This window comes from Ovis canadensis, chromosome 4, assembly GCF_042477335.2.
Source record: "Ovis canadensis isolate MfBH-ARS-UI-01 breed Bighorn chromosome 4, ARS-UI_OviCan_v2, whole genome shotgun sequence".
Lineage (NCBI taxonomy): Eukaryota > Metazoa > Chordata > Mammalia > Artiodactyla > Bovidae > Ovis > Ovis canadensis.
The window spans coordinates 43,727,149-43,747,640 of NC_091248.1; the positions used below are offsets into that span (position 1 = coordinate 43,727,149).

The 20,492-nt window shown below is 34.2% G+C and overlaps 1 protein-coding gene across 2 annotated transcripts in view; it reads left to right on the top strand.

Moving 5' to 3' along the window:
* The window catches only part of ITGB8 (integrin subunit beta 8), a 93,919-nt gene extending 77,252 nt beyond the window's left edge, over window positions 1-16,667 (top strand). Inside the window, exons 9-15 of one of the 2 annotated variants that reach the window (XM_069587636.1) lie at window positions 2,012-2,146; window positions 4,927-5,332; window positions 7,755-7,980; window positions 9,218-9,324; window positions 12,556-12,719; window positions 12,816-12,925; window positions 13,010-16,667. In XM_069587636.1, coding sequence (XP_069443737.1) covers window positions 2,012-2,146; window positions 4,927-5,332; window positions 7,755-7,980; window positions 9,218-9,324; window positions 12,556-12,719; window positions 12,816-12,925; window positions 13,010-13,037 — 1,176 coding nt within the window. In that variant the 3' untranslated portion in view covers window positions 13,038-16,667. Of the gene's footprint in view, window positions 1-2,011; window positions 2,147-4,926; window positions 5,333-7,754; window positions 7,981-9,217; window positions 9,325-12,555; window positions 12,720-12,815 lie in introns of both variants that reach the window. The other variant, XM_069587637.1, reaches the window with a different exon arrangement.
* The last annotated feature ends 3,825 nt before the right edge of the window (window positions 16,668-20,492 follow it).

Sequence of the window (20,492 nt, forward strand, 5' to 3'; positions counted from 1 at the left end):
ATGTAAGAATTAAAGATTTTAAAATTTAAAAAATAAAAAACTAAAATTAAAAAAAAAAAAAAAAGAAACAAAATTAAAACTATATAAAAATTAAAACTAAATAAAAACTATATAAATTAAAACTATATTAAAACTATAATAAAGTATATAATTAATCTTAATTTAACTGAAATAAAAAATAAATTATATTGAATAACAGGAATTATACTTCATAAAAAGTAAATTCTCTCTGCACCTGTTAGATATTAAAAGGCAAGCTTAAGACTGTCTGAAACTTGGGGAGGGAGGGGGAAGGGGTTTCGGGATGGTGGACACATGTATACCCGTGGCCGATTCATGCCAATGTATGGCAAAAACAACCACAATATTGTAAATTAATTAGCCTCCAACTAAAATAAATAAATTCATTTTAAAAAAAAGACTGTCTGAAACAATTTCTTAATCTCAAAACTGGGTAAAATTTTAGGTATTTGTCTTCATATCATGCTTGAAAAAACACTGATATAACTAGCTTAAGGTTTTAAGGGAAACAGAATTTCAAACAGCAAAAAGAACACTGATGGTATTCTGGTATTTCCTTCTGATTTGTCAAATCATCACCATATCAACACCATTAGTGGCTCAGTGGTAAAGACTCCACCTGTAACACAAGAGATACAGGTTCAATCCCTGGGCTGGGAAGATCCTCTGGAGAAGGAAATGGCAGCCCACACCAGTATTCTTGCCTAGAGAATCCCCATGGACAGAGGAGCCTGCTGGGCTACAGTCCATCAGGTGATAAGGAGTCAGACATGACTGAGCAGGAGAAGTTTCTATTTTTTCCTGAAACTGTTTAATTAAGTGATTACAATGTATGGATTCTCTGGTTGATAAAAAATGTGACTGATATAGTCTTACCTAATTCAAATAGAATTTACTAATTTGAGGAAGTTATCTTACTCTAAAGATTTACTATCATAATTCCATGATCAGTTATTAATCTCTTTGTTGACTATACAGTTGAAAAAGAAAAATTACTCAAGTAAAGAATTAGAACCCATAGGGATATCTTTTTCCTTCATACCATGTTCCTCACTCTCTTTTCTTACATATTTCATCTTTTCCCTTTCCTTTTGTTTACAAAAATAAGGATTTTTGCATGTGGTAGACTCTTAGTTTTATCAGATGAAATTCACACAGATCTGCAGAATATATTTAATATAGCTGTAACTTTTGGAACTGAGATGGGAAGAAATTAGGATGTGCTTGATACACATAATCAGAATAACTGGCAATATATACATGTTTTTTGAATGACTGTGTATATATAAGTGAATAAATGAGTGAATGATTTTCTGCCCAGTAAGAGGCCCTATTTCAGTATTAAGAATTGAAACAATAAGCAAGCTCCAGGGATTTGGCCAAAATTCTAGGCCATTCTTGGAGAATTTACAGGGCCATAACTGGCAGGTATTTCTTATACCTACAGTATAGAAATGGCCTCCACAAAATTTACCTTTCAATTCTGTATCAATAAGACATTTTAGTTTCCATGATAGTCTTAAGTATCTGAAACTGAAATGTTTCTTTAATAGCAGTACATGTCAGAAGTGTGTTCCAGATTTTAAGCTGTTAAGATTTATGTGCTATGATGTATCGTATTGTGTATGTATTCTCAATGCTTTCTTCAAATTTTATCACAAAATATAAATATTATTGGATTAAAATGATTATTTCTGTAACAGGCTGAGTGAGAAATGTCTCTGAAGTGATCAAAATGCAGTCATGGAAATACGTGAAAAAAATAGAGCAATTTAAACACAGATAATCTAATTCTTTAGTATTTTTTATGTATTTCAAATGTAGCTAGGTCATTATGTGGAAATACTGTTTTCAACCAAGATTTTATAAAGACAGACTCTTTGATTTAGTTAAAAAATTAAATCTAGAATGATATGATAAACTTGACTTTGTTTAGTTGCTTACATTTGAAACTGCTATAGTATACAACTAAAAAATGTCATCTCTGCAGAAACTCATTTCAGAAGTGAAAGTTCAGGTGGAAAACCAGGTAAAAGGCATCTACTTTAACATTACTGCCATTTGTCCAGATGGGACCAGAAAGCCAGGCACAGACGGATGCGGAAATGTGACAAGCAATGATGAAGTATGTGGGTGTGCATTTTTCCGATTTAAAGTAAATTAACTTGTTTGGCATGCTTTCTCACAGAAAACTCAAACCATTCTGAAAACTTTGCTTACTACTGACCTTAAGAATCTCATTTACACTTCAAAGTAACTTTCATTGTCTATTCCTAAAGTTCCTACTAGTTGTAACTCCATTGACTGTTCTCTCAAATTCTCTAGTACTTATTTTAAAATAAATATGTATCATATTAAATACTTATTTAATAATAATAACTTTATTATTATTGATGACACAGCCAGTATATGTTAGGAAATCACATCTCCTCGAACAAGAAATGTCTGTTCTTATGATGATGATAATACCTTTTTGTTTTAAATCTGAAAATTTTCAGAGTAAATGTGAAAGCTGAGGGTAAAAGCAATACAGAAGAATGGGAGTGATGGAGCTGTTGATAAGGATTAAGAATTATAAACTTCTCTGGTGGCTCAGACGCTAAAGCGTCTGTCTACAACGTGAGAGACCTGGGTTCGATCCCTGGGTTGGGAAGATTCCCTGGAGAAGGAAATGGCAACCCACTCCAGTACTCTTGCCTTGAAAATCCCATGGACGGAATCTTTCACTTTGTGATTGTCCCAGGACACTTATATTATCTCAATACAATGATCTAGGAAGTAGGGAAATTTGTTAAGGACAGCAACAATAAAAAGAAGTGTCATCATTTAACTAAAAAGGAATGAAATATGGAAAAGAGATTCAGATTATAGCAGCATGAGGAAATAGGACCATGGGAGATAAGGATTCTCCCAGGACTGGCACAAGAGAGAGTAAACACACAGAAATATACTTTAAAAAGAAATTCTTGTAGAACAAAGTGATTTTCAGTGAGTCATTTACCTCAGTGAGGCATCAGTTGCTTCATTTTTAAATAAATAACTTGAACTAGAATATTTCTAATCACTCTTCCATCCATCTCTAAGCTTCTATGATGTTATTATTTTAATATCATGCTATACAGAAAGAGCTATTGAAAGATTAAAAATCCTACTGTTCTGTTAATAAGATTGAATAAAGGATAATCTTCCTTTCTTTCTGATTAGAATATACTTTTCCCTCTTGGGAAGTTTAGAATCTGCAGACAGTATAGTTGCTCCAACAAACTGTATATTTGAAATTAATTATTTCAAATTCAAGTTCTGTTGGCTTCTCTATAATCACTCCTTGAATTTTGTCCAAAAGACATTTTATACCAGTTTACAAAAAATATATTTTATTTACACTGAATATAGAGAAACTTTTTCTTTTGTGCTCGTAAAAAATAATGCAGTTATTACTTTTTGAGAAAGGATTAGCTTCTTAGAAGAAGCTCTTTCTTTCAAAATCAATTTTGGCAGAATGGTTTAGCTTATTTCTTTTTCTTTGTCTACATCCTTTTTTTTCCCGTCACTTTCAACCAAGTGGTATAAACAGTTTGACTGTCAAGAAGAGTTATTTGACCTCTTAATTATAGAAATCCCAGGTTTTGCTCTACTTAATTTTGGCAGTGACCACATTATCTTACAATCTGTTACTCCTTAATATTTTAAAGAGAAAAAAACATTTCAAGTCTGACATCAATTGTACTGATTTTAATATTATGAGACTAATTCTAATTCTGCATGGATATAGATAACATATAAACCTAAATTTAGATCTTTCTTATTGTGTGTGTATGTTTGTGCTTGTGTGTGTATGTATTTGTGTTAGGCTTTTTGGTTGGGATGGATATCTATAATCTATATACATAAGAAAGAGGAAATCTCCATATTTTCATATATATATATATATCCATCCATATATATATACACATATATATCCATCCATATCTATTTACCTAATCTATCTCCATCCCAACCAAAAAGCTTAGCACAAATTATTTTTAAATTGTAATATATCTCAGTCTAACATGGAAGAAAACTATAAATCTTGTTTGCCAAATTACCTGAAGATTATGAGTTAACAAATATAAATACACACACTAAGCCAATTGTGTTGTGGAGAAAAAACTGAGAAGAATTTGGCAAGAGAAAGCAATTATGTAGTTTCATGGGGGAAACCAATTCCTTCCAGGCCAGATCATTATTGCAGACTAACATCTCCACTGAGAAAAACGTATGACCTTGTACTGAGATCTTAGGACTTTTAAGTTGAGAGTCCTAAATCTTTTTCCCTTGAGTAACATCAGGGAAAGCTCCATGTTTTCCTCTTAACATTATGTATAAACTAAAATTTAACTCCAAAACTTTACTTGGGCTCTAGGAAAACAAAAACAAAATAAAAATTGTTCATTTGACAATTGTTCATTTCAGGGTTTTAAACCAGTAGAGCAGAAGCCCTTGACCTTAGTTTATTTGATCTATCTCTAGTGCCAAATATTTGCCATAACTCCACAAGTTAAGGACTGGATCTAGAAAATGGTCTTTTCTCTCTCAAGTTTGCTAAGAAATCATCTGAGGATATAAATGAATGATTAGAAGTAGATACCTTTCAAATAGGTTTGAATCCATGTCCATTTAATGGTGCATGATAGGCAAGTCTCAGTCATTGTATCCTTTAGCTCTCCAGTTCCTTAATAAGGAAATGAAATTAAAAGGTAATGTTATATCTACATATGAAAAAATAATGCATGTGTAATTTATAAATATTAATTTCTTATAGATGGTATAGTATTGACTTAAAATATCACTAACATATATAATATTAGTAACAAAAACAATCAAAGTAAATAAATGTATTTTCTTCCCTCTCACCCACAAATTTAGGTTCTTTTCAATGTAACAGTTACAATGGAAAAATGTGATGTCACAGGAGGAAAGAGCTATGCAATCATCAAACCTATTGGTTTCAATGAAACCACTAAAATTCATATACACAGAAACTGCAGCTGTCAGTGTGATGACAGCAGAGGACCTAAAAGAAAGTGTGTAGAAGAAACTTTTCTAGATGCCAAGTGCTTCCAGTGTGATGAGAATAAATGCCATATTGATGAGGATACATTTCCTTCTGAAAGTTGCAAGTCACACAAGGATCAACCTGTTTGCAGTGGTAGAGGAGTTTGCATTTGTGGGAAATGTTTATGTCACAAAATTAAGTTTGGAAAAGTGTATGGAAAATACTGTGAAAAGGATGACTTCTCTTGTCCATATCATCATGGAAATCTGTGTGCTGGTGAGTATAAATATGTACATACAGTTATTTATATAGTTGTATATTAAGCTAGCATATATGTTAAAGTATCTTTAAATCACATCTTTATAATTACCAACCCTGAATCTGAATTTGATATTTAAACTTTCAAAGTCTGTGAAATTAGGACATAGCCACAAATACACTGCACATGATTCTGGTATTTATAGTTTAAATTATTTCGTACAGGAAATACTTAATTAAAACCTAAAATTAATTCTTATTTACAAGTATGCCATGACCTTGTAAAGACATATACCAGAAAAGGGAATTACTGACAATGTCTGACAGATTTTCTATAATCTGGGTATTCTTCTAGAAGACTCTGATTTATCCTCATAAATGGTCACTCCCTTCATCTTGTTCAGAGAATAGTTAGCTATAAAAATATACTTTCAATTCACTGTAAAATTCTTAATGTGTTATTAGAGATGGCATTATAAATCTATAGTAATATAAACCTGTCTACTTTATTTTTGGAACAACACCAGCAACAGAATTGTCAAAGGACAGTACTCTTCAAGAAAATACAGGTTTCATAAGAAACGAAGATTAGTCCCAGAGGCCACATACAGACCGAAATTTAAAATGAAATAATTTCAAACAAAAAATATCAAAAGTATGTTTTGGCTAATTCAGTTTACTGCCACCTAGAGGTTAAATTCTAGAAAATATATGCAACATTTGAAAATAAATGCAAAATACTTTTTAAATTAATTTTTCTATGGTAGTGAACTAAATCTATTTATTGTTAAAGTACCTTTTAATGTTTGCATTTTGGTAAGTAAATGTTAAATTATTGATAACATGAAATATTTCATTGTAATAAGCTTTAGGAAAGTAATAAACATACAAAATAAGTTTTTATTCTTGTATAAATTAAAAATGTGCCCTAAATATGGGATGGAAAATTTCCTTTCTATCTTATACACATAATATTTTATATTCTAAACATTTATTCAGCTGTACTTGGCATCTAGGTAGAAAGGGTTATAGATGACTTTAGAATAAACCCACAATTATTGTCTAAGTTTTTTAGAGCTAAAACTGCTTGGGACAGGGAAGAGAAAGAATTCTGAGGTCATCATTTCCTATAGCTGTCAAGCTCTCAATGAAGTCTGGAATATTGAGACACTGAGAACCCCAGTCTCTGTTAACAGTAAAATATTAAAAATCAATGTGCTGGTCCTTCTACATGACTATGATAACTACTGTTCCACAGGCAATTGAGAATCTGCTTTGAATTATTTGTATATAAATTATAACCACAAACTGTAGGCTGACAAGTATTTTCTTCACTAAGGTCCTTTGAAAATAATAAGACATGTTCACAGATCTGCGGGATATTATTAGGCATGCAGCCCATATACAGAGAATCGAGTCTGGCAGACATTTGCTTGGCCTGGATATCATTAATTTTACAGTTAACAAATTGAGCTGATCCAACAGTAGAGGCTATGGAACAGTTACACTGTGAGGTGCTCCACAATAAAAGGAGAGAGGACATAAGCCAGAAATTGAGGGAACAGAGAAAAGGAAGGGGAGGAGGAAGGAGGGAGAAGAGAGCAAGGAAAAAAGGAAGGAAGGAAACATCTTTGGTTAGATAAACTTGAAAAACATTATACAGCCCTGAAAATGTACCCTCTCTTGAAAATTTCTAGTTCATATTACCATATTAAATTTTGGCTACTTTCTACAGGCTAAAACTCACTTAACTAAGTATAATCAGTGTTCTTCCTCAACTCCAACATGCACAAACATACCACCCCGATTTCTCTCTTGCTTTCTCTCATTTACCACCTAATAACATTTCACAACATACCTTATTAAGACATGCACCACTAACCCGCTACATAATGTGCTGAAGATGTGAAAGGACTACTTCAGCTTCCCTGGAGATCTCCTTTAATCAAGGCACTAGCAGAACTGAAGCTCTTAGAAGACTTTGCCCAATGGACATTCAAAGTTATCCCAGGCCCTTAGCAATAATGAATGACTAGGAGAGAAAATTATAGAAGCTATTCATAAAATACTCCTTTCTTTCAAATTCCAAATCAGACAACATTACTTCAGCCTCTGTTACTTCTTTGTATCTGTGTCTTTTGACTTTAGAACTGAATATCCAGTGACCTTCAAGTAGCTGGGCAGCCACTGCAGCGGGGCAGAATTCACAATTGTCAGCACAATAGATTAGCATGGGGAGATTATCTACAATAGGACAGCTTTAAAAATAGTCACTCCTAAGTCCTGGGATTGTCTATGTCAGACAAATAGAAAATGATGCTGTTTCCATTCACTTGACTGTCAGTGTGTTTCCATGGGATGGAAGGGAAATTCATGTTTGGAAATGCTTCACAAAGTCAGTGGTCTCGGTAACTTAGATCTCGGAGTATCTTTGTTGCAGGGCATGGAGAGTGTGAGGCGGGCAGATGCCAGTGCTTCAGGGGCTGGGAAGGGGATCGCTGCCAGTGCCCATCTGCATCTGCCCAGCTCTGTGTCAGTCCAAAGGGCCAAGTGTGTAGTGGGAGAGGCACATGTGTATGTGGCAGGTGCGAGTGCACTGATCCCAGGAGCATCGGCCGTTTCTGTGAACACTGTCCCACATGTCACACAGGCTGCAGTGAAAACTGGTATGTGTTTTCTGGTTCCAAACCTATGTAAAGCAGTCCTTCATTTAGCCATGTTGAATCTTTGCTATTTCGCCTACCTTAACCAAAAAGTTGCTGGATCTTCTCCAGACAAATTATCATCATGCTAAAAAAGAACCGAATGAGGAATTTAGGAATTAGAAGACTTAGACTCCAATCTTGGGTCATGCATGAGAATTTATCTAGGTATTCACTGCCTTTTTGAAACAGTTTTTTTTTTTAAGAAAAAGAATAATATTCAGTGTTGATAAAGATTCAGTGGGGCTGTCCCCCCAGCTTTCTTGAGATGTAATTGATGTATAATCTTGTGTAAATTTAAGATGTACAATGTTATGATTTAGGAGCTGGCTGCTTCCCAGCTTACTATTAATTAGCTTTATGATCTAGGACAAAATTGTTTAAATTATCTGCACCTTAGTTTCATGATATCAAAAATGCAGATAGTAATAATGCTGTGCTATAATTCTGTGAAATAATTAAATTAGATGTTCATGTAAAAAAGCCCTAAACTTTTGTACTTGGCACACAGTAATCATAGAATAAATGTTACCTATTATTATTGTTTTATTTTTATTCTTTTAAAGATAAAAGAGTAGTAGCTATGAAGCACTCTAGAAAGAAGTGATGGATAAGTAAAAGGTTACATTAAATAATGGCAGCATTGTTGTTGTGCCAGTAATTAAGTGCTCAAAGACAACTACTCAAAATATCACTACGGCTTACAATTTGTTTTATTCATTTTTTTAAAGATATTCTCCAGTTTTCACAATTATGCATAAGAGGTTATATAACTCAGTAGGGAGATAATGATGGAGGTATTTCTAGTCAACTCAATCAAAATTTGAACTGTATATTCATTGCAAAATTTTTCTAGTAGTATCATAATATTCATCTTCTAAAACAGCTGTGCTAGCTGGTTTTGCTTTTGATTTTATAGTAAGACTATCTTATTCATTTCCTAGAAATTTTATTTTCAATACAAAAAATATCATTATGTTGATTTTATACATTACAATATTTTAAGTGGCTAGAATGTAATTTTGCTTGGTATTAAATTCAGCCAAGATTACAAATAAATGTCACATGTTTCTTTCCCAGTTTAACAAGTCTGCTGTCCTGAAAAACTACCCTATTTTGTCATTTTATTGTTTACAGAAAATACTACAAGCTACAACCTTTCAAAGAATTAAATGTTTTCACTTCTGTTTCCCCCTTACAGGAATTGTGTGCAATGCCTTCACCCTCACAATCTGTCTCAAGCTATACTTGATCGGTGTAAAACTTCATGTGCTCTCAAGGAACAGCATTATGCGGACCAAACATCAGGTAAACAAAAGTTTAATAATCAAAGTCCTGAAGAGTATCTGTAGAGAACCATGTTCCCCCTAAAAGCTCAATCCTAAAAACAGAAATAACTGCTTCAATGTTTAGTCTCCCAGAAATGGTACTCTATAAAACCGGTTGAGGATATTTGCCATGGTATGACTAAACTGTTAGATCTCTTATCTCAGCTACCCAGCTAAATTCACATGCTATGCAACTCCATGGAATTACACCAAAGAGATTTTCTTGAAAGACCTCATGAGCCAAGAATAGGCGTTTCCTATGTTAAGTCCATTTCACCTTTAAAGATAAGGTCTATGGAGCCATAGTTATCCTTCACAACCCAAACCTGCTTCCAGTCATAAGCTTCCTCATGTGAAACTAACATTTACTTTCATGTTTCAGGTGATGCAAAAAAAAAAAAAAATCTAAATAGTAATGATCTGCTTTTGAGAAGTACATAACTTCAAAAGGCAATTCCTTCCTTCAAAAGGCAATAATTTTCATTCTGATGCAAATATAATCTAGAGTCGAATGAGGGCTTCCCAGGTGGCCCTAAGTGGTAAAGAATCTTCCTGCCAATGCAGGAGATGCAAGAGATATGGGTTCCATCCCTGGGTTGGGAAGATCCCCTGGAGTAAGAAATGGCAACCAGCTCCAGTATTCTTTCCTGGAAAATTCCATGGACAGAGGAGCCTGGTAGGCTACAGCCCATGGGGCTGCAGAAAGTCAGACACAACAAAGCAGAGTACAGCTTTTTTTCCAGGGTGAATAAATATAAAGATGGCACAATGGAAATGGTATGGAAATTTTAGTCTGAAGACCTTAGCTTAAGCATGTTTATTGATACTCTTACTAGTAGCTAAACAGTATTAACCATCTTACAAAATTTCCCTGAGCCTCAGTTTTCTCATCTATAAAATGGAAATAATATCAACCTCAAAGAGTTGTGTGAATTAAGCCAGGGAACATTAAAAAAAATTAAAAGATGATATATGAATGAAAGAAGCATGTGAACTCTGTCTTCAAAGACCATTTTGGACAAAAGTTCACTAGAACCCAAATGCCAGTGCCCTTCTTTTGTTTAGGTTTAAGATGTTAAACTATATAAGAATTTGAAATCAAGCCTGATATTATGTATTCACTGAGAACATTCCTACTGCTACTGTTATTTCTGGTCTCTCTTCCAACCTGTAAGAATAATTCTAGGTCTTAGAGAGATTGCACAGAAAGAATAAACTTTCTCCAGAGTTTTGTTTCCTCTCCCCTCATATCCATACTAACCTTAGCCCATAATAAATTTAGATTTGAAAAGAGCCCATGTGCTGCCAGATGGGGCTGTAACAATCACACCCCAAAACAAGTGCCTTTTCTAATAAATAGAGCACTGATTGTCAACATGTAATTTATTATGTTAAGTAAATAAACCTATTTTGACCTAAGTGTGGCTAACAAAATGTATTCCCTTAAAGCTCCTTAGGAAAATCCCTTGCTTGACCTAAACTAAGAAAAGAGGCATGGCTGGAGCTAAATTTTTGGTTCTCCAAAATTAAAAATTTTTAAATGCATACAGATTTGACTCCTGAAAAGGTCTTCCGTCCTAAACCATTAGAAATATTTATAAAATGTATTAGTATTAATAGCTAGAGGGCTCCCCTCCCCTTCACAACTCTTGTGCAAGGAGAAGAAAAAGGGCATTTGTTAACCACCTCTATTATCTATCCACTTGATCACACTTAAAGGGTTATTTTGCTTTTCCTGGCTAAACTCCTACTAGGCAAGAAGCCAGAAAGTGAGATCAAGCCACGTGCCCCCTTAGCTGATTACTATTCTAAGTCGGCCAAGGGAAATGAAAGGCGTGCATGTCACGAACCTGGGCACTACCAAAGGTAACACCTTTTAATAGAGCACCTTGGATTCTCTCTATGTATGAGACTATAACATGGAGGACTCACACTTGGATTTGGTGCTTCTACTCCAGTTAGTGGTCCTCCAGTCTCCTTTTAGTGTTTCTTTCAAGGAACCTTAACATTGTAACGAAAAAAAACAACAACTGGCTCTAAGTCTTCCCGCTTGGAGATGAGCCCTTGCCCTTTTTACTAAATTCTTGGCTGTTTAAGAGCATGCTTGGTCATCCAAGGGAATTCAAACAGAAATCACTCATGACTGGGTGACTGCTTTTCTAAGTCTTGGCAGGTCCCCTCCTGAAAGGCCTTCTCAAGGAGACTTTCAGACAGTTAGATGAAGTCCCCAAAGTCTGGAGAATGTGCAGAAAAACACATGGCACTTTAGGCTGGGAGGTAATTCTGTGAGTGTGGGGCAGCTGATGAATTCTGTGGAATACTTGTGTATTATGCAACCATGTTCCTCTTAGATTAGGGTAATACCTCTGGCAGCCACAGAGGCTGTAGACTTTCCAACTAGAGCTTGCCAAAGGTCTAGTGCTAAAACAGAGACCTAGCATGCCCCTCTTAATACAGCATTTCCTTTTCCAGCTAGTAATTATCTGCTCTTGAAAAAACAAAAAGTGGTATTTTTAGAAGCAGAATATGATAGATTTAGTTAACAGACAAGTAAAAAATAAATTAATAAAAATTGAGGAAAGAGATTTGGGTATTGTCCCAAACTGTACACTCCCATTTCCTGGAGAAGCTACGTGTAATAATAATGAAAACTTACACTACAGTTTCAAAGGAAATATTTATTCATCTATTAGAGTAGTACTGATTTTAGCTTCTGCAGATGTTTACTTTATTTTCCATTACTGATGTGTAACAAATGAGGAGTAAGCATAACAAGAAAAACATATGTTAATGCACAGAGCTGTTAAATAATTCTTAAATCCTATTTTCTACTTAGTGATCCACATCATACCACAAAAACTGTCCTTCTCTCTGTCATGGTTGAAATCATATTTAGTTAAGGATTTGGAAATATTCTAGTTAGTACAAGAATCAAGCTGGAAAGAAATAATCTTATTGAATACCTCAATTGTGGCTATTCTCTGAAGGAGAGTTTTCTGGTGAAAATACTTGAATAATAAATGTGTAATAATTAGTTTACTTTTGAATCAGCAACAATGGAAGTCCTTTGTTTTGAAGATGTAGATTTGCCAATATCTCTGATTCTCTTAATTGAGATGATAAACATTATTTATTTCTAATATTACTGTTAGAATCCTTTGATTTACTCATTCCAGTTTTTAAAACCATGTATTTATTTGCTTCTTTACAGAATGCTTTTCTAGTCCAAGCTACTTGAGAATATTTTTCATCATTTTCATAGTCACATTCTTGATTGGGTTGCTTAAAGTCCTGATCATTAGACAGGTGATACTACAATGGAATAATAATAAAATTAAGTCCTCGGCAGATTACAGGGTGTCAGCCTCAAAAAAGGTCAGTGAATTCTAAAAATGAATTACTATCAGTGTGTTATTGTCTACTTTCAATATTTAGGCCCTTAGTTAATGATAACATTTCTTCCTTATCAAGGACAAGTTGATTCTGCAAAGCGTTTGCACGAGAGCAGTAACCTACCGCCGTGAAAAGCCTGAAGAGATAAAAATGGACATTAGCAAATTAAATGCTCATGAGACTTTCAGGTGCAACTTCTAAAATGATTTTTTAAAAAGTACCTTATGGGAAACTGGATTTTAAATAATTGCTCCTAAAATTTACTATTTTAGAAGTCACAGGAGGAGACAGATGTGCTAGATCATGCCAGTTGCTGGTTGTCTACTCAGATGAAGACTGACAAGCATCCTCATCATCATGTGACTCACACTGCTGCTGAATTTTTCAGAGAAAAATGTGTCTTACTACTGTTTGATACTAGTGTCATTGTAGCACTTTACTGTAATATATAACTTATTTAGATCAGCATAGAATGTAGATTATCTGAAGAGCACTGACTACACTTTACAGGTACCCACCATTTGTACACTTCCCAGAGAGACAATGCTGTGAGATAGTTTTGGCATTGTGTCACTACAAGGATACAGTAATCCCTGCACCAAACATGCAAACGAATAATGTAGTTATACTAATGTTGCCAAACACTTCAACAACTGGCAGCAGTGAACAGACAAGACCAGATAGATGAATAAATGATTAGTGTTTCATTCGTTCAAGAGACAAACAGATAAAACCTTAATCTTGAGGGATATTGCTTTTGAAATAGTAGTTTTATGCATGTGTGTTTGTTTTCTTTGACAAGATGGATACTAATTCTAACATTCTTTCCTCTTTGCCTTTATATTTTGGTTTTCTTTCTTACAGGATAAGTTTATATATGTCACAGATGACTGGATTAATAAGTGCTAAGTTACTACTGCCATAAAAAATAATAATAATACAATGTCACTTTATTAGAATATTTTTCAAAGTTCAGTGTTTAATAAGGGACACTTCAAGTAACATCAAAATCTGAACAGCTTCATTGTTTGCTGATGTAGAGTTTTAGATCTTCTTACCTGGTAAACTGGATGGATTATTTCACCACTTCATTTGTCTAATCATCAGGTTGAAATTCACAAAATATTTAGAAACTCTGCCTCAAGCAAAGTGCCACACTTTTGAATGTGTTTTCTCTAATATTTATTCAAAGCAGATAGTAATATTTTTCAAATTAAAACTAAATTAAGCTATATTACCTTTTCCCTTTGAAGCAGTCTAAGGACATTCTTTCCCTGAATCACCTCAATCCAGCTCACCAGAATTCTAAAAATACACAATTAGAGAAGAATAGACAATATCTTTAGAAATAAGCTAATTCATCCTTGTGGTTATAAAGGGGAACTGAGGCTCAGAAAGTTCAAATGATTTTTCAAAAACCCCTCAGTGACCAAGTGGCAGCACTTAAAGAGAACTATTTTATTGCCAGGCCAGTGCTCACTGAACAATGTCATACTACCTCTTGAATCTTTAAAATAGTCAATTGGCAAGTATTTGTAAATGTGATTTACTGAAGTCTTAAGTGAATGAGCATGAGACAATTCTAAAACAAAGCAGAAAAAAGTAATTCAAACCAAACTGTCCATGGTTGGAGTACAGTTTTCTGCTAATCAGCTTCTAAGAGACTGCAAAATGTCCTAACTAGTGGAGAAGGCAATGGCACCCCACTCCATTACTCTTGCCTAGAAAATCCCATGGATGGAAGAGCCTGGTGGGCTGCAGTCCATGGGGTCGCTAAGTGTCAGACACGACTGAGCGACTTCACTTTCATGCATTGGAGAAGAAAATGGCAACCCACTCCAGTGTTCTTGCCTGGAGAATCCCAGGGATGGGGGAGCCTGGTGGGCTGCCATCTCTGGGGTCACACAGTCAGACACGACTGAAGCGACTTAGCAGCAGCAGCAGCAGCAGAGGGAAGTCCATTCACACAGGCTGTGTGAACAGCATTTCCCCTGGGGTCGTGCAGTGCTCAGTCCAAGAGCTTGATACAGAGGTGAACTTTTATCTTTCATAACAGGAACTTCATCACAACTACCATATCCTTACAGATTTATTCACTCTGATTTTATTGGCTAGAAGTCAAATAGTCCTGTGTACAGCACAGAGCTTTGCCTATGACAACAAAGGAAGTTATTTTAAATTCCTTTTAAATGTCCTTTTACAATCAGCTTCACCAATTTTCTGTCTTCCAGCACTTGAGGTAATCCAAGTGCCAGATAACTACATTTCGATGAAGACTATATCCCATACACCCTAAAGAAGATTCAAAAATATTTAATAAGTTGTTCTAGAGCCAAAAAACACAGTAGTTCCATCAGCTGTCCCCTGAAGCCAGGCAATTACGATGCTAAGTTGAGCAGTATTTCCTTCCCCAAATGAGTGATCAGCGGCATTGACATAATTCAGTATTATGACTCACTTATGCAAAATACCTTTGATCACCAAGGATAACATAAAAATTGTTTTAGCAGCTTGCCTGTCACACATTGCATCCTTTTAAAAAAGGAAATAAATGAATACCTGTCAGCCTCCAAAGGAAAAAGTGGAAAATATCCATTCATTGAAATACTGAAAACTTTGACACATTTAAAATTTTTTAAACATTACAAGGTTCATTAACTAATGTCTATGTGGGCAGAATTATCCAAAACAGGATAATACAATGAAATCCTTAAAATAAAGGGATGAATATTTGGACACTCTCATTAGTTTGCACTAATTTATAATGAAACAAGGCTCTTCTCATAGGAAGGGACAAGCTTCCTGATAGGCAGTTGGTGATTGCAGTTATGTTTGTGATGTCTTGTCCTTTCCTTTTTTATTTAAAGATCTAATTCTTAAAGATTTTAAGCTTATATTTACTTGAATAATTGATATTTTCCTTGTGAGAAGATAATTAATATTTGATTAGTTAGAATTAATGAAAAGTTAAGGGAAAACAGGGTATTCTTAGATTAAATAATTTATGTAAACAAAGCCTATTTCAACTAATATGATCACAGGAGCCTTTTGAGATTCACTGATATTAAACACAAGTAATGAAACTTTAAATGGTTAATGAAGTTAAGAACTTGAACAATTCTTTTGGTACGACAGCATTTCTGTGCCCTAAAGTATGTCATGATTTAGAAATAGGCCATATATACACTACAATATAACTGTATGAATTTTACTTCTCTGAGGATATCTTTATACTGCAATATGTGTGGATTTATAAGCATCTTTTTTTAATTTATTAATATTTATGTACAGACATTCTCTGAAAGACTCAAAAATTCACTAAAAATCTGATTATGCCCTAAACGTTCAATTTAGTTTGGTTTAAACAAATACAAAAATCTAAGATTACCTAGAATAGATTTCTCTAGAGGAAAATTTGTGAAAACTCAAAATTAAAATTAGTGGATGCATCAGATGCAATACTCTACTAAAGAATAAATTTCAAACATTTTGAATATAGACTTAATCGCTATTAAAAGATATTCTTATGCATGACAATGGACATCCATACAATGTTGAAAATTATGATGGATTATGAAATTTTTTCTCCATAGAACTATATTCCTATGATACCCTTATAGTAAGTTAAACTCAATGGCTTTTCCTTCCTTTTCTTACTCCTATTTTTTTTCTACTCACTTTTCCTAAGAGATTACCCCAAAACTTCAAGTTTTATTAACCTAATTGTGAAAAATAACTGCCTATAATAATATAATGAAGTTCTTCATTTCCAAACATCTCTTAATGATTTTAAAAGTCATTTGAATCTATGTACCTAAACAAAGACCCATTAAAACTGAGAATTTTAAATGTTTACAACTGTTCATGCTTATTTCAATTTTAAGGGATTTGAGATCCATATATTTTAATAAAAGTATCTAATGAAATACAGGTACTTGGGAGTTCAATCTTGTGCATATTATATTGTTTTATTTACTCTTAACATTTAATTTACAACTATCCTTATTTATACTGACCTTAAGAACTCCACTTAATGCAATGCAAGCTGAGACATATTTTCAAATAAATATGAAACTAGCATTCTTTCAGATCATTCCCTTTTTTTCTTATAATTCTTCAATGGCCAATTTATTATGGGTTATACATGTTCATATTTCATTAGGTCTAAGACATCTACTTTTCAATTTAACATCTCTGAAATATATCTTGCAATGATTATTGGCCTGTAAGATGCAGTTTTATAATTTTACTTAAATGAATAGTACACGAATTCATCTTTAATTAAATGTTCACGGGTATAGAGACATTCATTTCTATATAAATATTTAAGAACACACGTATGATACACATGAAGTCAGTTTTCAGTACATCTGAATCACATTACCACTTAACATGGAGCCTAACCATCTGATTATGAGTTTAGATCCTGCAGACCTTTAAGTTATAAAAGCTCTTTCAACCGTCTATTTATACTTTATGCTTCAACAAACCCTAACCTAACTGACAAGAATGAGTGAGTTTCTCCCAGGTTTGTTAACAAATGTTTATTCTTTCTATTACTCTAAAGAATACTTTCATGTGATCATCTCACTCTTAAACAGAATTAACTGGAAAAATATTACATAAAATCATCACATTTAGATTTTGCAATTTTAAGATTTTGAAGCATTTTATGTGTCTTATGTCAATGACAGGAGAAAAGTATCATACAACCAAGCAGTGTTGTAAGGGAATTTTCCCTTAAAGTCCTCCTCCACTTGTATTTTTCTATATCCTTTCTGTTCTTTTGTTTGATTTTTCCCTTTGGCTTTCATAAATTCACCTTAAGCCCATGTAATGACTCATAAAACTGCATATTTAAATTATTTGACTTACATGAAACAACTGTTCAGCTATCTGGGCAGCTGTCAATGAAATACCTGAGAGCACCAACACTACTCCTTTATCTGCCTGGATTTCTTTCCACAGAAACTTACCTTCATAAACTAACTCTACTAATCAGGCTTCTAAGCTCCATAACCTATTTCAGTTAAAATCATCTATCCAACACTTAAAAAAAAAAATGCCATCATCAAGGATGGAAATGTATGATTTGTGTAAAAAATCTTTACTAACTTTACACTGTACCACAGATAAATGTGATTTTTATAACAATTCCATACAATGACAAATATGGCACATAGATTTTCTTTAAAATACTGAATATAAAATAATTTTAATTCTAAATTATAATAAAATATAAATTTGCACATATTAATATAGAAATTCTTTTTGTATATATTTAACATAAGTTTAAAACTATTTTACATTTACCAGTTACTTCATTAAAGTTTTTTAAATCTGTAAAAAATTAGTAATGTTTTTAAATTATCAGTAATATAACCTATGTGTTTCATTTAACAACTCCTGCCTCTGTAGAAAACATTTTAATATAGAGTGTATTTTTAAAGTATTTGAAATCAAAATAGTTCTAAGAAAGAAACAAATTCTCATTAAACAAATTTCTTACTATTTCTGACTTTGAATTATACAGAAATCTAAATTGCCTTAAATGACATAGAAAATTGGGAATACAGTAATTTCACTTCGATACTATGAGCCTGTTCATATAATTCTGATTGACTACTAACTTTGGTTTATATATTTATTAAAAAGCTGATACTGTAGTTTGTTGTGAGATGTTTATTTTTCTAACAGAGCTTATAATAGTTATGACAAGGCATTTAATTAATGCATCATTTTGTTTAAAAGTAGGTGTTAACCAATATGAAATTCTATGTTTCAAAATAAAAATGTGAAGATCTAAGAATGCACAGGATGTTTCTTTATTTATCATTGTGTGCTACATGACCCTCAGCACTGCCAGGAAATAGCACATTGTCACACAAGGAAATGTAGTAACATTCATATATTGTCATCGGTAGAGGACATTATATAATTCCAAAAAGCTCCTATTACTGGAAAACTGTAGAGTCAATGATAAAGATGTAAGGTCATTCTCACTGATCTGTTTTCCTTCCATAGCTGCCTAATGGTGAAAGCAGAAGAAATATCCTAATTACAAAGAACTGAAAAATTAGCTAAAGGACAAATTGGGCTTTTTTTTTTTTTTTTTTAGCAACCAAAGGCTTCTACCATCACCTTGATACAAACATAACATGTTCATAATCTTTAACTGCACATGCTCCAGAGCCACATTTAAACAAGTGAAATTTATGGGATACCCTTGTATTGTGACTTTTCTTTGTTTAATCTGGTGGAGAAGGCTCTATTTATAATAGCCAGGACGTGGAAACAACCTAAGTGTCCATCAGCAGAGGAATGAATAAAAACGATGTGGTACATATACAATGGAACATTTGAGTGTGTGGGGGTGTATGTGTGCTTGGTTGCTCGGTCATGTCCAACTCTTTGGAACCCCATGGATAGTCTCCTCTGTCTATGAGATTTCCCAGGCAAGAATACTGAAACAGGTTGCCATTTCCTTCTCCAGGAGATCTTTCTAACCCAGAGATCAAATCCACATCTCTTGCATCTCCCGCACTGGCAAGTGGATTCTTTACCACTGTACCACCTAGGAAGCCCCAGAATGGTATATTACTCAACCATATAAAGGAAAAAAATGGCTCATTTATAGACATGTAGATGGACTTGGAGACTGTCATATACAGTGAAGTAAGTCAGAAAAAGAAAAAAAAAACAGATACTAACACATATATGTAGAATCTGAAAAAAAAATGTTACAGATGATCTTACTTACAAAGCAGAAATACAGTCACAGAGGTAGAGAAGAAACCTATGGATACCAACTGGGGGAACAAGAATGGGATGAATTGGGAGACTGAGACGGACATGTATACATTATTGATACTATGTATAAAATAGATGGGCTTTCCTGGTGGCTCAGATGGTCTCAGACGGTAAAGAATCCACCTACAATGAGGGAGAACTGGGTTTGATCCCTGGGTTGGGAATATCCTCTGGAAAAGGACATGGCAACCCACTCCAGTATACTTGCCTGGAGAATCCCCATGGACAGAGGAGCCTGGCAGGCTACGGTCCATAGGGTCACAAACAGCTGGACACAACTGAGCGACTAAGCACACATATAAAATAGACAGCCAATGAGATGATACTGTACAGCCCAGGAAACTCTACTCAATGCTCTGTGGTGACCTAGTGAAAGCAAAAGTGTTAGTCACTCAGTCATGTCCAGCTCTTTGTAACCCTATGGACTGTAGCTCACCAGGCTCCTCTATCCATGGAAATCTCCAGACAAGAATACTACAGTGGGTACCATTCCCTTCTCCAGGGGTTCTTACTGACCCAGGGATCAAACCAAGATCTCCCACATTGTAGGCAGATTTTTTAAAGTCTGAGTACCAGGGAAGCCCTAAATCAGAAAGAAATCCAAAAAGAGGGGATGCATTTGAACTGTGCTCCTGGAGAAGACTCTTGACAGTCTGTTGGACTACAAGGAGATCAAATCAGTCAGTCCTAAAAGGAAATGAAAACCCTGACTATTCATTGGAAAGACTGATGCTGAAGCTCCAATACTTTGGCCACCTGATATGAAGAGCTGACTTACTGGAAAAGACCCTGATGTTGGGAAAGATTGAGGGCAGGAGGAGAAGCGGGTGACAGAGAATGAGATGGTTGGACAGTACCATTGACTCAATGGACATGAATTTGAGCAAGCTCTGGGAGATACTGAAGGACAGGGAAGTGTGGCATGCTGCACTCCAGGGGGTCACA